The sequence below is a fragment of the Octopus bimaculoides genome, chromosome 6 (genome assembly GCF_046866305.1).
Source record: "Octopus bimaculoides isolate indiv1 chromosome 6, ASM4686630v1, whole genome shotgun sequence".
NCBI classification, from domain to species: domain Eukaryota; kingdom Metazoa; phylum Mollusca; class Cephalopoda; order Octopoda; family Octopodidae; genus Octopus; species Octopus bimaculoides.
In genome coordinates, this window is record NC_142933.1 from 118,935,048 (window position 1) to 118,948,865 (window position 13,818).

The 13,818-nt window shown below is 35.6% G+C and overlaps 2 protein-coding genes and 1 long non-coding RNA gene across 3 annotated transcripts in view; 2 read left to right on the top strand and 1 right to left on the bottom strand.

The window, feature by feature from the left end:
* LOC106881076 (tektin-1) overlaps window positions 1-3,659 on the top strand; it is a 19,956-nt gene extending 16,297 nt beyond the window's left edge. The window contains exons 6-7 of the mRNA XM_014931292.3: window positions 826-1,048; window positions 2,781-3,659. Coding sequence (XP_014786778.2) covers window positions 826-1,048; window positions 2,781-3,137 — 580 coding nt within the window. The 3' untranslated portion in view covers window positions 3,138-3,659. The remainder of the gene's footprint in view (window positions 1-825; window positions 1,049-2,780) is intronic.
* Window positions 1-5,653, bottom strand: part of LOC128248086 (uncharacterized) — a 13,118-nt gene extending 7,465 nt beyond the window's left edge. The window contains exons 1-2 of the long non-coding RNA XR_008264337.2: window positions 5,518-5,653; window positions 2,157-2,224 (exon numbers count right to left, since the gene is read on the bottom strand). This is a non-coding gene — a long non-coding RNA (uncharacterized LOC128248086). The remainder of the gene's footprint in view (window positions 1-2,156; window positions 2,225-5,517) is intronic.
* LOC106881075 (large ribosomal subunit protein mL66) lies at window positions 5,291-12,741 on the top strand. Its single transcript, XM_014931291.3, has 5 exons — window positions 5,291-6,502; window positions 7,959-7,990; window positions 8,293-8,406; window positions 9,241-9,364; window positions 12,591-12,741. Exons 1-5 carry the CDS (start codon window positions 6,382-6,384, stop codon window positions 12,701-12,703), a joined length of 504 nt encoding a protein of 167 aa, XP_014786777.1. The 5' UTR covers window positions 5,291-6,381; the 3' UTR covers window positions 12,704-12,741.
* Window positions 12,742-13,818: the final 1,077 nt, after the last annotated feature.

The window sequence follows — 13,818 nt, forward strand, 5'->3', positions numbered from 1 at the left end:
TCCCAAAAGGACAAAAGACAAAGTTGACTGCAGCAAGATTTAAACTCAAAACACATGGAACAAACATATCTTGCAAGATATTTTGTCTGATGCTCTGATGCAGAGGCTCTCAATGTGGACAGTGATGGATTTGAGCCATTATATCCTTACTACTTACACTACAAATTACTTCCTTCCTTTCCAATCTATTTCCTTCACCCTTTAGCATCCAGATTATTCTGTCAAATGCAATGCTTATTTATTCACATTGTTTAGAATTAATCATGGATTATCTCATAGCTTTGAGACTTCGATGATGTTATGGTATATTTTTAGAATGATATTGTAAGGTAGGTGTGTGAGGTTGAACCTGGTCAGTTTGAACATAAAACATGTAGAACATTTGGGTTGAATATACCTGAATGGTTTAAATGCTCAAGGGTTAAACTAGATTCTATAATGTTCTTTCTGCTCTATGAACCATACTATTTTATCTTCACAATATAATTTGTTGTTCACTTAGCATTATCAGTATAGGTCATTCTACTAAAGCCACCTGGCAAGTGTTAGTTATGTGCTTGAAGTCCTACTAGGAAGGCTTTTAAGAGAAATTTCGTGAGACAGAACAAGATTTCCTTCAAGCCTCTGGTGTTGGTGGAGAGGCTGGGTTCCTTTCAAAATTCCTTGGGGCATTGAGTTTTTTGGGGATATTTTTATAAAGAGAAACCCATTTGCTATTCACAGACAGCAGTAGTAGTAGTAGTAGTAGTAGTAGTAGTAAGTAGAACGTCACTTTTATGTTTCGGTGTTGGTTTCCTGATGGAGTTTCTTTGATTTTTATTGTAGATCTGTAACGGTTGATGAATGGCAGGAATTCTCCAACAAAAACATTGAGAAAACAGAACAGGAAAGAGAAACCTCAACCAACCTCCGTTCGTTGATTGATGGCATCCTTCAGCAAACTGCCAACGACATGAAACAGCAGTGTGATGCTGTCAATTTGGCATTTTCTCGTAGAATTTCCGAAACTAGAGATACCAAACAGAAGTTAGGAGATAATCTAAATAAAGTAAGTAGCCATAACTTTGTCACCTTTGCTATTTACAAGGTATCTTGAACTCAGAGAAATAGCAGCCAAATCTTCTACCATTGTGATGATCTACTTACTTGTCTAATTGACATGAGACAATATTGAAATATACACACAAATAGATATATATTATGTGTATGTATATAAATATAACACACACACACACAAATATGTAGAGAGAGGCCAGTGCCAACACCAAAACTAGAACTCCATCCACAAAAAGTTTTGCTCTGTGTTTGGTGGAACATGAAAGGTATCATCCATTACGAGCTACTGGAATACGGAAGAACCACCAATTCAGATGTCCATTGCCTACTACTTGATCATATAAATGAAAAATTGCATTGAAAGTGGCCAGCTTTGGTAAAGAGAAAAGGTGTTACTCTCCTGAATGACGATGCACAGCCACTCGTCGAAATAAATCCCCATAAAAATAAGATTCTGAGGATGGGAAGGTTTTCCATATCCTCCATCTGTTCTAATCACTGGAACATTTTATTAGAGACAAAACATTCAGAAACAGAGAGGAAGTTGAGAACAGTCTTTCAGACTTTTTTTCAGGAAAAGAAACAGGTTCCTTTGAATTTGGTATAAAAAGTTACTTTCCCATTGGACTGCAGTCATTGAAAACGATGGTGATTACATTCCTGATTAAAACTATTCAGATAAACATTGTTTAGATTCGTTTTTATATCCTTTCTGGTAAAATGCAATTACTTTCTGAACACCCTAAATATATAGTCCAGTGATTGAAACAAATAAAAGGTACAAAAAAAGATATGTGTATATATATATATATATATATATATATAGGAGTGGCTGTGTGGTAAGTAGCTTGCTTACCAACCACAAGGTTCCAGGTCCATTCCCACTGCATGGCACCTTGGGCAAGTGTCTTCTACTACAGCCTCGGGCCGACCCAAGCCTTTGTGAGTGGATTTGAAAGAAACCCATTATGTGTGTACGTGTGTGTGTGTGTTTGTGTTTGTTCCCCCCACTATTGCTTGACAACCGATGTTGGTGTGTTTACGTCCCCATAACTTAGTGGTTCGGCAAAAGAAATCGATAGAATAAGTATTAGACTTACAAAGAATAAGTCCTGGGGTCGATTTGTTCGACTAAAGGCAGTGCTCCAGCATGGCCGCAGTCACATGACTGAAATAAATAAAAGTGTATATATATATTTTTTCTGTATATATATAAACTGTTTGATTATGTATGTGTCTGCATTTTATTCAGAAAATACAAACTAAACACCCAGAAAACCGTGTATATCATTATTAGCCATCTCTCACTGAAGTTTTGTTTGGCATTTAATTTGATATGTGCAGCAGCATTGTGTTTGGATTCATATCTTAAAACTGTTCAAAAGCCTATTGAGAAATGTAAACATTTCTTCTTTTATTTTACCTTTCTCCATTCTATTTGATTTCTGAACTTAAGCCATTTTTTATGTGTGTGCGAGTGTGTGTGTATTTATGTATGAACTAATGAAAGAATTTCTACATAATATCTTGACCTGAATGAAACAGCAGTTAAATCTCCTTCAAAGAATATATATATATATGCCTGAACCAACTCAGTAGTCACTAAATGGTTGTCTTCTATCTATATGGTCCCATCAATTACTATATCTAAGCATTGAATCTTTTACTCCCTGGGAGTTCTTGACGTTTATACTCCATCTAATTGAGGGTCTGTTTACTTGCAGATACATCAACAGATTTTAGAACTTGAAGAAAACATAAGCAGGTTGATGATTGCTATAGCTGACAAGGAGCAGCCACTTAAGTTAGCTGAAACACGTCTTGAAAAACGGGACTTCCGTCCTAACATTGAGCTCTGTCGTGATCAAGTGCAGTACAGACTAATTAAAGAAGTCCATGAACTGCGCCTCTCTATTAAAGAACTACAGAACTGTCTCTATGAATCAAACAGCACCATGAAGAAATTGCTTCAAAACCAGCGTGACTTGGAAGCGGATATTGATGTTAAAGCCAAATCATTGTTCGTAGATGAGGTGGAATGTGTGGGCTTGAGGAAAAGCATTAGCATTCAAGCATATTAAAAGGATTTCCAATCAAATGTTTTCATGCTTGTATTTGTACTCGCAGCAGCCCCTAGTTCCTTGTTTGCAGACTCTCCTTTTAGTTTTTAATTTGAAGTCTTTATCAGACAAGGCTGATCATGTATGTGAGTGGAATTCATGAGAAAGATTTTTCTTTTTATGTTCCATTTAAAATGTCTGAGAAATTTAACCAAATTCCCTCTTTTACTGGTTAAATTGCATAACAAAAATGTTATAATGATCTAAATTTAGTTTGCATTATTTAAATTTTGTTTATTAATGAATCTGGAAGAAAACTTAGTGGTCCTCTAACTTAGCAGTTTGACAAATAGAGATCGATAAAATAAGTACCAAATTGAAATAATTACTGGTGGTCATCATAATCAACAAAATCTTTTGGTGATGGTACTCCAGCATAGACATAGTCAATTAAGAGAAACCAGTAAAACAATGAAATATTACTTTTTTCTTAGTGTCTTTATTTTGAAAGAATTAATAAAATTTTGAATTATAAATTTGAAATTGTATCTTGTAGAAATGAATATTGCCACAATATAAATAGTGCTATAGTGATTGACAAGGAGTATGAGAGAATCTCCTGGAAAATTAAATCTGCAAGCCAATTGTTGACTAATCGTTTAGCATTCAAATTACTCCTCAAATCTTTGAGGGTCACATTGACCGCTTCAACGACCATTTCTAATGATTCTCCTCACCAGTTCATTGCTTCCTTTTTCTTTATTTGCAAAATCGAAATCTCTTCTATGTCGAACACGACTGCAGCCGCTACCCACATTACCTCATACCCTACTGAGATTTCATCAACTGTTATTTTTGCGGTCCTGCGACCCAAGTAAGTGGGTAGCAGCATTATCACGTTGTTCTTTAACGTTTGTGTTGACACTTTCTTTGCTTCGCCAGCCGACTCAAACTGTGCCTCGATAGTGGCACTTCTCGCCCCTCGACTAACGTAGTGAACTTTATGCCATATTGGCACTATACATTTCTCTACTGTTTCATTTTTAACATCCATTATTCTTTTCTCTTTGATGTTATATATCTTGTATACAACTGTTTTGGCATTAATGGCCTGTACCGTCTTTGGGGGTGGCAACAACTTTGAATCCACTCCACTTTGTTTTATCAGATTCCTGAACTTAAAAAGTTATTCCAGTAGTTCAAATACAGTCAAGATTTTTCACAATAACACAAATAAACAAGGAACAGACTGAAATGAACTCAAATAACAAAGGGTAGCAAAAATGACTTGCCAGCCATTGATACCTATCTGCCTCTTTAAACATATTAATAAGTCAAGTGAAATACATTCACTGATTTCGAAAATAGGAATAATACATTTCTAAATCTCTCATGTTGTTTTTTGAAGAACTCTAGCCAATTTTTTTTTGTGTGAAACCACCATTGTTGGGTGGTAGTGAATAATTGAGAAAAATGAAAAGTTATGCAGAAGCTACTGGAGGTCAAGTTCCCCTAGACCCAAGTGTGCTGAAACAAGAGATGGTAGAGTGCAAAAGTGAGCTGATAGAAAAATATAGTATTATGGTAGAGAAGAAAGGGTCAAATATAAAACTGAACCTGCCAGAGGAGGAAAAGTGAAAATGGAAAAGAAGACGGTAATATTCAGAACATTTTCAAATAAAAACAGAAGAATTGAAAACGCACCGCAAGAAGAAATAGAAGAAATTTTGGAAAGACATAGAGGAGACTGCATAGCGTTTTTTAAGAGAGGAAAGAGATATGCGTCTATAGTGGTAACCTTTGTATCAGAAGAGGAGGTGGAAAAATCCTCCATCAGGATGATACAGGGAGAGAAATGGACATTGATGCCAAACATAAGGACACAAGAAATGTGTCAAAGCCGACAGGAAGCGGTGCTTCCTAGGGCTAAATAGCAGTAGTACTATTCCCTTTCATGGGACTGTCACATTAAGTTGACAACATACCACCACTTTATAGTGTTACTACTGTATAAAGCTCTCCGAGAGATTTAGAAATATATTATTTCTATAACAGTCATTGATGTATGAAATAAGATTTGTGAATAGTTTTATACGATCTCTAAATTTGTTTCGCCACACATGCTCATGAAGATACGATGTTATAGATCATCCCTCATTCCACACTGTCGCCTCAGTTGTTTCTTCTCGGTGATCAACTATCACTCTTCTGTAGCTGAGTATTGGTGCTATCGTGTTGATGAGACCCACACAGGAAGCCCACCCATTGGACATCAAAAGTGTTTCATGAAATTTTGGTATGTCACTCGTCACTTTCGGTTTTTTTCAATTTTTGGGGGGGGAGACAATTTACTTTCACTTTTTATTATGATTAAAGCAAATTAGAAATTTCGAAGTTGTACCGTGAAGTGAAACTGAAGCAACTACATGGTAGGAACATTCTTGGCACTGCCATGGTATCAGCTGTCAGAAGTGAAAGTAGAACTGACAAGGAACGTTACTGCTGGCTTGAGTTGATTCTTTGGCTACTGACTAGCCGGAGCTGTCTGTCTATCTCACTATCTCTCTCTATATATCTATCTATCTATCACTCGTTCACCTCTGTTTGTGTCCGTAGAATTTATCAAATTAGAAAACGCAAATTTAATATAAAAATATATTTTCTGAAATTGCAAATTATTTAAAATATAAAAATATAATTTTCAACAGAGAGAATTTATCAAAATAGAAAACAAATGAAGTTTGAAGTTTCAAAATAGTAGGATGGACCACTCACGACTAGCTAGCGCGGACGCGCGACCGGGACCACTCTGCTTTAGTAGTACCCTTATACTCTGTGTATTTTCAAACGCATGGATATAGGTGTCAAATTTGTTCCAATAACTTTCGAGTGATAGATAGATAGAGAGAGAGACAGACAGATAGCTCGCTCCGGCCAGTCATGGTATTAGCTGTCAGTAGCCAAAGAATCAACTCAAACCAGCAGTAACGTTCCTTGTCAGATTTTTCTACTTTCACTTCTGACAGCTAATACCATGACAGTGCCACATTAGGCTAACGCTCAAAGCTGTTAAATTTACGGTAAATTTTACTGTATTTTATGAAATAAATTCAGACTTTAAGCGGATTCAACAGCATTGTCTGTTATTAAAGGGTCCTTCCACGAGGTGGAGACAATCAATTTTTTACGCAGGTACAACATAAATGATAACACCGGTAAAATAAGGGAAACAACTCTATTTGGCAGTGTGACTATCAAGGTTAAAATGGCTTCCCTAATCACTTTGCGATTGTTCGGAGCCCCTTTAAGGAAAAATCTTTCGATTTGTCGAACTCTGCCTGTGATCGCAAGCTTTTCTTCTTCCAAACGATTGCAGCTGAAACAAAGTAAGGTTTCTTCTTTTTATTTTAATCTCTGTTGTTGATTTATGTGTATAAGTTTAATTAAATCTACACATGCCCCGTGTTTGGTGAGTAATCGTTCCAAAGACATTTCTTTTTTTTTTTTTGTTGGCATTTGTTTACTCTGATATTTATAAATATCAGAGTCACTAGAATTCAGTCACTTTTATTGAATATGAGTTTTAAAAAGCATACAAAAATAACCCTCATTCATTCGCAATAAAAAAACCAATGATGTTAAATTTTCTGTTAAAGTAAGAAATAAAACAACAGACGCCTGTATTTCGTTGGCAGAAAATAAATGCATCGACAAGCGATGTGTTCATTTCGTCGATACTACTCAGAGTACCATAAATTAAAGATAATCTCTTTCGGAGTCCGAGAACCTGTTTTTATTTACCACTGAAGTTATTTACACCGTTCATATCCTTGAAAAAGATGGGGAATTAACGTAGTAAGTCTGAGCTTTTGAACATTTTTGTAAGAAATCCAGTTGTTTAGCCTCACGTCAGTCTTAATTGAGCCGACCTTTTACCAAGCCACTGTTTACGACGTTTAACATTTCGATAGAAAATCCATTTTTCGTCACTAGTCACAAGTCTATCCAAAAAGGGTGAAATGAGTTTGTGAGAATGGAGAGAAAAGCTGATGTCAACTCGGGATTTGCGGTTGCTTTCGGGCAATCCATGAGGCACCCATTTTCCAAGTTTAGGAACCTTTCCAAGTTGTTGAAGATGACGATGAACAGTTGTATGGTTTGAACTAAGCTTTATCGCCAATTCCTCAACTGATAATGTAGGATTTTCTTCAAGTAATGCCTCAAGGAGCTTATCAAACTCAACTAGACGTCCTGTTTGATCTTCATCTTCAAGGCTGAAATCTCCACTTCTGAATTTTGCAAACCATCTTCTGCAAGTTCTTTCACTCAAGCATTCTTTCCCATAAACTGAGTGTACGTTTCGAGTCGCTTCGGCTGCAGAGTTTCCTTTTTTGTACTCATAAAGCATTATGTGCCTCAAATGCTCTTTGGATACTTCCATGTTAGAAATGGTTTTAATCAAAGAAATTTTAATTCTATTATTCTGTAAAAATAATATTGAATTAGTTCAAATGTACACAAATGCATAAAAATAATTTTTAATTCCATTAGACATTCTGAAATACTATTAAGTTTCATTCAATTTTAACAAAAGTAAAATCGGACAGAAATTATGGGATGACCGGATAGTAATAAAATTTTTTTAAATAATATATTTCTTCTTTGGTCTGCTATTACTGAAGGAAAAAGAAACATAGGCAATTAGTCGACTGGAGTTATGTCAAGAAACTCAATTCTGTGTAAAAGGTTTTTTACTGAAACAGCTTTTGTGATAGAAAAAGTTTTGGTATTTTTTTTTGTGTCAAACTTTTCTACTGATCTTTTTTTTTTTTTCATTTACAGTTGTATGTAAAACAGAAGGCAACGTGACAACTGTAAGTTTAGTTTAATTCACATCTTTCATTGATTTCATTTTCTGTTTTTAATCTGTCATAATGTTATGATGGATTATTCTTTTGTTGTTTTACTTGTTTCAGTCATTTGACTGTGGACATGCTGGAGCATTGCCTTAAAAGGTTTGTAGTCACAAAAAGAGCTCCCAGAACTTTGGTGGGACTGAACCCAAAAACGTGTGTTTTATTGCTTCTTCTTTTTTTTTATATAATCTTTACCTATGATATACCTAAATATGTTATTACCATGTAAGATAATATTTAGAATTATTTTCTTGCTTCAGATTGAAGGGGTTCGAATCCCCTCACCTCGAAAGGATAATGTCATCCCTGAGAAATACTTCAGCAAACCAACTGCATGTCCCTTGTGCCGACTAAACCTCAAAGTCAAATACTCTGTGAGTTTTCATCAACTTCTTTGATTCAAGAATTCACAGACAACATGTTTTGCTCCTTCATTTTTATTTATTTAAAAAAATATATTTTTCTTTCAACACCTTAATAGTTAATTGATTCCTTTGGACCCAACTTTGCCCTTAGTAAAGAAAGGACAATAATATAAGGTACCAGTTTAGTACGAGGTGTTGAATTAATCAACTGTAATCTTCACTCTGAAATGTGTGACCTTGTGACTGTTATAGACCCATATTAACCCTGCAACATTTAAACCCACCGTATCCAGCCCAAATATTCTACCTGTTTTATGTTCAAACTGGCCAGATCTGGCCTCTCATACTTTCTCTACAATGTCATTATAAAAATAGACCATCACACTATTGTAAACTTGAAGCTTCAAGATAATGCATGATTAATTCAAATCAACGTGGAACTGCTGCTGTGGCCCATATTTGTGTTTCAGCTAAATACTTTGTTTTGACTTTGTTAGTTTCTAATTCATTTATTTTCACCTCCATTTTTCCATGCTTGCATGAGTTAGACAAATATATATTACTGGGGCATCGTTTTACAGCAGGATGCCTTCCCTGACACAAACCCTTGCCTGTTTTCCAAGTAAGGTATATCTTATTTCACATACTGTTGAAAGTGTAATGCCAGTGGATGATTTGTTGACAGGGAAATTACCACAAAGTCCAGCACTTGTAGCTCTGCAGTTTTTCATGTGGTTGAGAATTGAACTTCTTGTCTGAAAAGATGAAAATAAATCATAGCTAAAACAACTTCATTTTAATTACTAAAATTTTCTCCCTCTTCTCTCCTCTTTTCCTCTCCAGGATGTACTAATTGTTAGTCAGTTTGTTGATGCTTTTGGTAAACTGTTACCTCAGCATGTGACCAAGCTATGTAATCGCCAACACAAACACATGAACATGCTTGTCAACTTTGCAACCAGAGCAGGTAATGTTGAAATTCGTCTTCTAAATGATACTTTCCACTTCATTCTAGGTACATTGGTTTGTTTGGAAATAACTAAAGTTAATCCATTTAAAATCTTCCATTCGATTGGTATCTCATGATAGTTTCTGTAGCATTAAGCCGGGGAGGATAATATTTCCTCCTGGACAGAATTTTGTTTTATTACAGTTAATATTCCAGACCTGATGCCTCCTATTGACAGATATTTATTCTATATAATTCAGTCCATCTAAGACAATGGTGACTGACATACTTAATGATTTGCTGCCAGTTGCTATCAGCTTTGTATTAAGTAAAAAAGTAAAATCCCTAGCTGGTGACTGGAGCAGGAGGCTCTGTGTACTACACTCTTGTGCCTTGTTGCTAGCAGCTAGGTGGCTTGAGGTATATAAAATATGTTAACAAACCTAATGTAGTGAGTCAAAGAATTCATTTATTAAAATAATTGTAAGGAAGAAAAACATTTGCTTAATGATCAATTGTGGTTCGGAAGAAGAGTAGGGGAGATAACTCTGAAATAAATATTGAAGGTGTATATATCATCATCATCATCATCATCATCATCATCGTTTAACGTCCGCTTTCCATGCTAGCATGGGTTGGACGATTTGACTGAGGACTGGTGAAACCGGATGGCAACACCAGGCTCCAGTCTGATTTGGCAGAGTTTCTACAGCTGGATGCCCTTCCTAACTATATATATAGTGGTAGAAGAACTTGATTTTGGCTAAAATGCTAGTCTTTGGATATCATAACACATCACATCTGTTCGTTTCATTTGTTCAAAATCGTTATAAATTTTCTCAGTCATCGAAGATCCTGCAAGTATTGATAAAACTGTGCTTCACTGAGGAGGTCTGATGAGACTGGAACATGTCCCTAGTTATCACTGTACTTGCTCAGTCTCTTCTACTTTTCTTGACCAGAAATAATCAACATCACTCTTGCTATCACCTTCATCATTATTTATTACCTTATCATTATTTCATGTCTGCTTTCCTTATTGGTATGAGTTGGGCAGGTTGTTACTACTAACACCATTGTTATAAATCTACCAGTTTGTAAATTAAAATTCTTGATATATACACCAATGGTTTTTACATGCCACCAGCAACACCGAGGTCTGTTTTGGTATGGCTTTCATGGCTAGATGTCCTTCCTCATGCCAACCACTTTACAGAGTGGACTGGGCACGTTTTATGCAAACACTAGTAAGATCTGTTTAGCATGGTTTTCACAGTTGGATACCCTTCCTAATGCCAACCATTTTACAGACCAACCATATATATATATATATATATATATATATATATATATATATATATACGTATATATATGCAGGGTTGGCCAAAAGTCACCTGACGGTAAATCAGAACCCAATTAATTCCAAGATTAAAACAAAGAATAATTTTATATGAGACTTCGCTAATAAATAGACAAATGTTGAAAGAAAAAAATGGTGATTTTAACTCACAGCATTCATAATTGGAATGAATAAATAAAATCGAATATTAAGTATTTATGGGATTTTGATTTACTGTCGAGTGACTTTTGGCCAACCTTGTATATGTATGAGAATTATACCCAAGTTTATGTCATTAGTTTCTATGTATGTTTCACCATTGTGATTGTTTGGAATGACAGCACTGGATGTTCTAAGTGCAATTGAATTCTTTACCACAACAGATCATTAGGGAACACTTTAAATCTACCAGTTTGTAAACTGGAAACCAGAGTACTTCTTAGAAATTAAAATTCTTTATATAGATCATCATTTGATGTTTGTCTTCTGTGGTGGCCATGAGTTGGACAGTTTGGCAGGTGCTGGTAAGCCAGAGGACTGCACCGAACTCCACTGTCTGTTTTGGCACGGGTTTTGCAGCTTGATGCCTTTCTTAATATCAACCACTTTACAGAGTGGACTGGGCACTTTTTATGTGGCACCAGCACTGGCAAAGTCTGTTTGGCATGGTTTGTACAGTTGGATGTCCTTGCTAATGACAACTATTTTACAGACGAACCATATATATATATATATATATATATATATATATATATATATATATATATATATATATATAGGCACAGGCATGGTTGTGTGGTAAGAAGCTTGCTTCCCAACCACATGGTACCGAGTTCAGTCCCACTGTGTGGCACCTTGGGCAAGTGTCTTCTGCTATAGCCACAGGCCAACCAAAGCCTTGTGAGTGGATTTGGTAGACAGAAACTGAAAAAAGTCTGTCGTATATATATTTGTGTGTTTGTTCACCCCCCCCCCCCCCCAATCACTTGACAACCAATGTTGATGTGTTTATGTCACCATAACTTAGCAGTTTGGCAGACGAGACCGGTAGAATAAGCACCAGGCTTACAAAAAATAAGTCCAGGGGTCGGGTTTCTTCAACTAAAAGGCAGTGCTCCAGCATGGACACAGTCAATTGACTGAGACAAGTAAATGAAAACAATAAAAGTATATATATATATATATATATAGATGCTAGTGCTGCCTAACTGGACCCTGTGCCGGTGGCACGTAAAAGCACCCACTACACTCTCAGAGTGGTTGGCATTAGGAAGGTCATCCAGCTGTAGAAACCTTGCCAGAACAGGTTGGAGCCTGTGATAAGGCAGCGAGCTGGCAGAAACATTACCATGCCAGGCGAAATGCTTAGTGGTATTTCGTCTGCCGCTACATTCTGAGTTCAAATTCAGCAGAGATTGACTTTACCATTCATCTTTTTGGGTGCAATAGTGTATTCACTAATGATCCATTGTGGTTAAGCATCCAATGCTTATGCAGGATTCCAAACATCCACAATGATGAAATGCATGTGTTGAACAAATACAAAGAGATTGAAATTATTTTCACTTTGAGAGAAGATAAACAAACTCCTGGTGGCAATTGTGACCAACTCCAAATGAGAAGGTGAGGCAGTCTCAAGACTCAAGAATTTCTCTGAAATTGACATGCCAATAAAGAAAAGACCAGTCTTTTATGTATGTATTTATTTATATAAACCAAGAGGAGAGCTATGGACACGGGTTTCTGCTTCACTATTACACCAGTTTATCTATTCAAATTCGTTCAGTTACAAAATTAATTGCTTGCATATATATATATTTCATTTGTAAACATTTCTTAAGAGATTACTGTCTGTTCTGAAATTATAAAATTTCATCATTTCAAATCACTGTTTCATTTCTACAGGTTTGCTTCGAAGCTTGGCTCCCCCCGGACCAGATGGAAAACCAAACTATAAACCTCCATATAAATATCTGAAATACAACGTACATTATGAAAAACCTCTGAAGAAACATTAATTTTTTTCTCTTGTAATAAAGTATTTATGAATTTTTTATTGAGTCTTATTGTCTTCATCACAACCATTGTACAAAGCCACACCAAAATATCCAGCAAATTTGTGACCAGAAGTGGACTGGATTTTCCAGTTTTCTGAAAACAGCCTAAATATATACTTAAAATATAAAATAAACTATGAAAAGTAAGCAGCTAAATTTTACATGATGGATTTGAATTAATGCATTTCTAAAGCAGGGTCTGTTAAATATTTATTAATCTGCTTGAAATTCTTAAAATAAGTCATACTGTGCATACAATAGGATGAAAAATTAAACAAAGAAAAGTAAAGATCATGGTTTTATTGTAGAGACATAGGTACAAATTAATGCAATTCTAAAGCAGAATTTGTTTAATCTTTATGAATCTACATAAAAAAACAGTAAAGAACAAAACTGTTTTTTAACACAATGTATGCAAATTAATCAACTTCATAAACTAGGTTTGTTTTGCTCAATACAGACTCCAGTATATTGCATGATATTGTATAGTATTCCCAATTTCTGGAAGTCCATCCGTTTATGTTATCCCTCTCCCCCCCCCCTTACTTTTCCTGACAACATGGATAAACTCTTTTGCATCATAAAAGCAAAAAATTCTCTTGTGACTCACTTCTCTCTCTCTGCTGAATGATGCTAGATAGGTCTGAAAAAAGAAATGCAAAACATCTCTCTACTACTGCTCATGTTTTCTTTTTATATATAATTTGCAGGTGCAGATATTGTAAGATGTTTGCTTCCCAACCACAATGTCTTAAGTTCAGTCCCACCAAATGGCACCTTGGGCAAATGTATTCTACTATGGCTCCAAGCTGACAAAAGCCCGTAAGTGGACTTGATAGACAGAAACTGAAAGAGGCCTATTGTGGTATTTGTGTGTATCTCCTTGACTTCACATGAGAGTTGTAAAACAAATGTCACCATCATGCAAGCAGTATCCGTTATTTCCAGTCTTCTGTAAAAACATGTGTTTCATGGTAAATATTATCTTACTTGAAAATAGGTGAGGGTTGGTGATAGGATAGGCATCCAGCTGTAGAAAATCTGCATTAACAAATTCTCTCCAATCCATGCAAGCA

Excerpts from the sequence above, each read along its gene's own strand:
- LOC106881075 (XM_014931291.3), top strand. The coding sequence starts at position 6,382 with ATGGCTTCCCTAATCACTTTGCGATTGTTCGGAGCCCCTTTAAGGAAA. Across the intron at positions 7,991-8,292 it reads CAGAAGGCAACGTGACAACT|ATTGAAGGGGTTCGAATCCC; the intron begins GTAAGTTTAGTT and ends TTCTTGCTTCAG. Across the intron at positions 9,365-12,590 it reads CAACTTTGCAACCAGAGCAG|GTTTGCTTCGAAGCTTGGCT; the intron begins GTAATGTTGAAA and ends TCATTTCTACAG.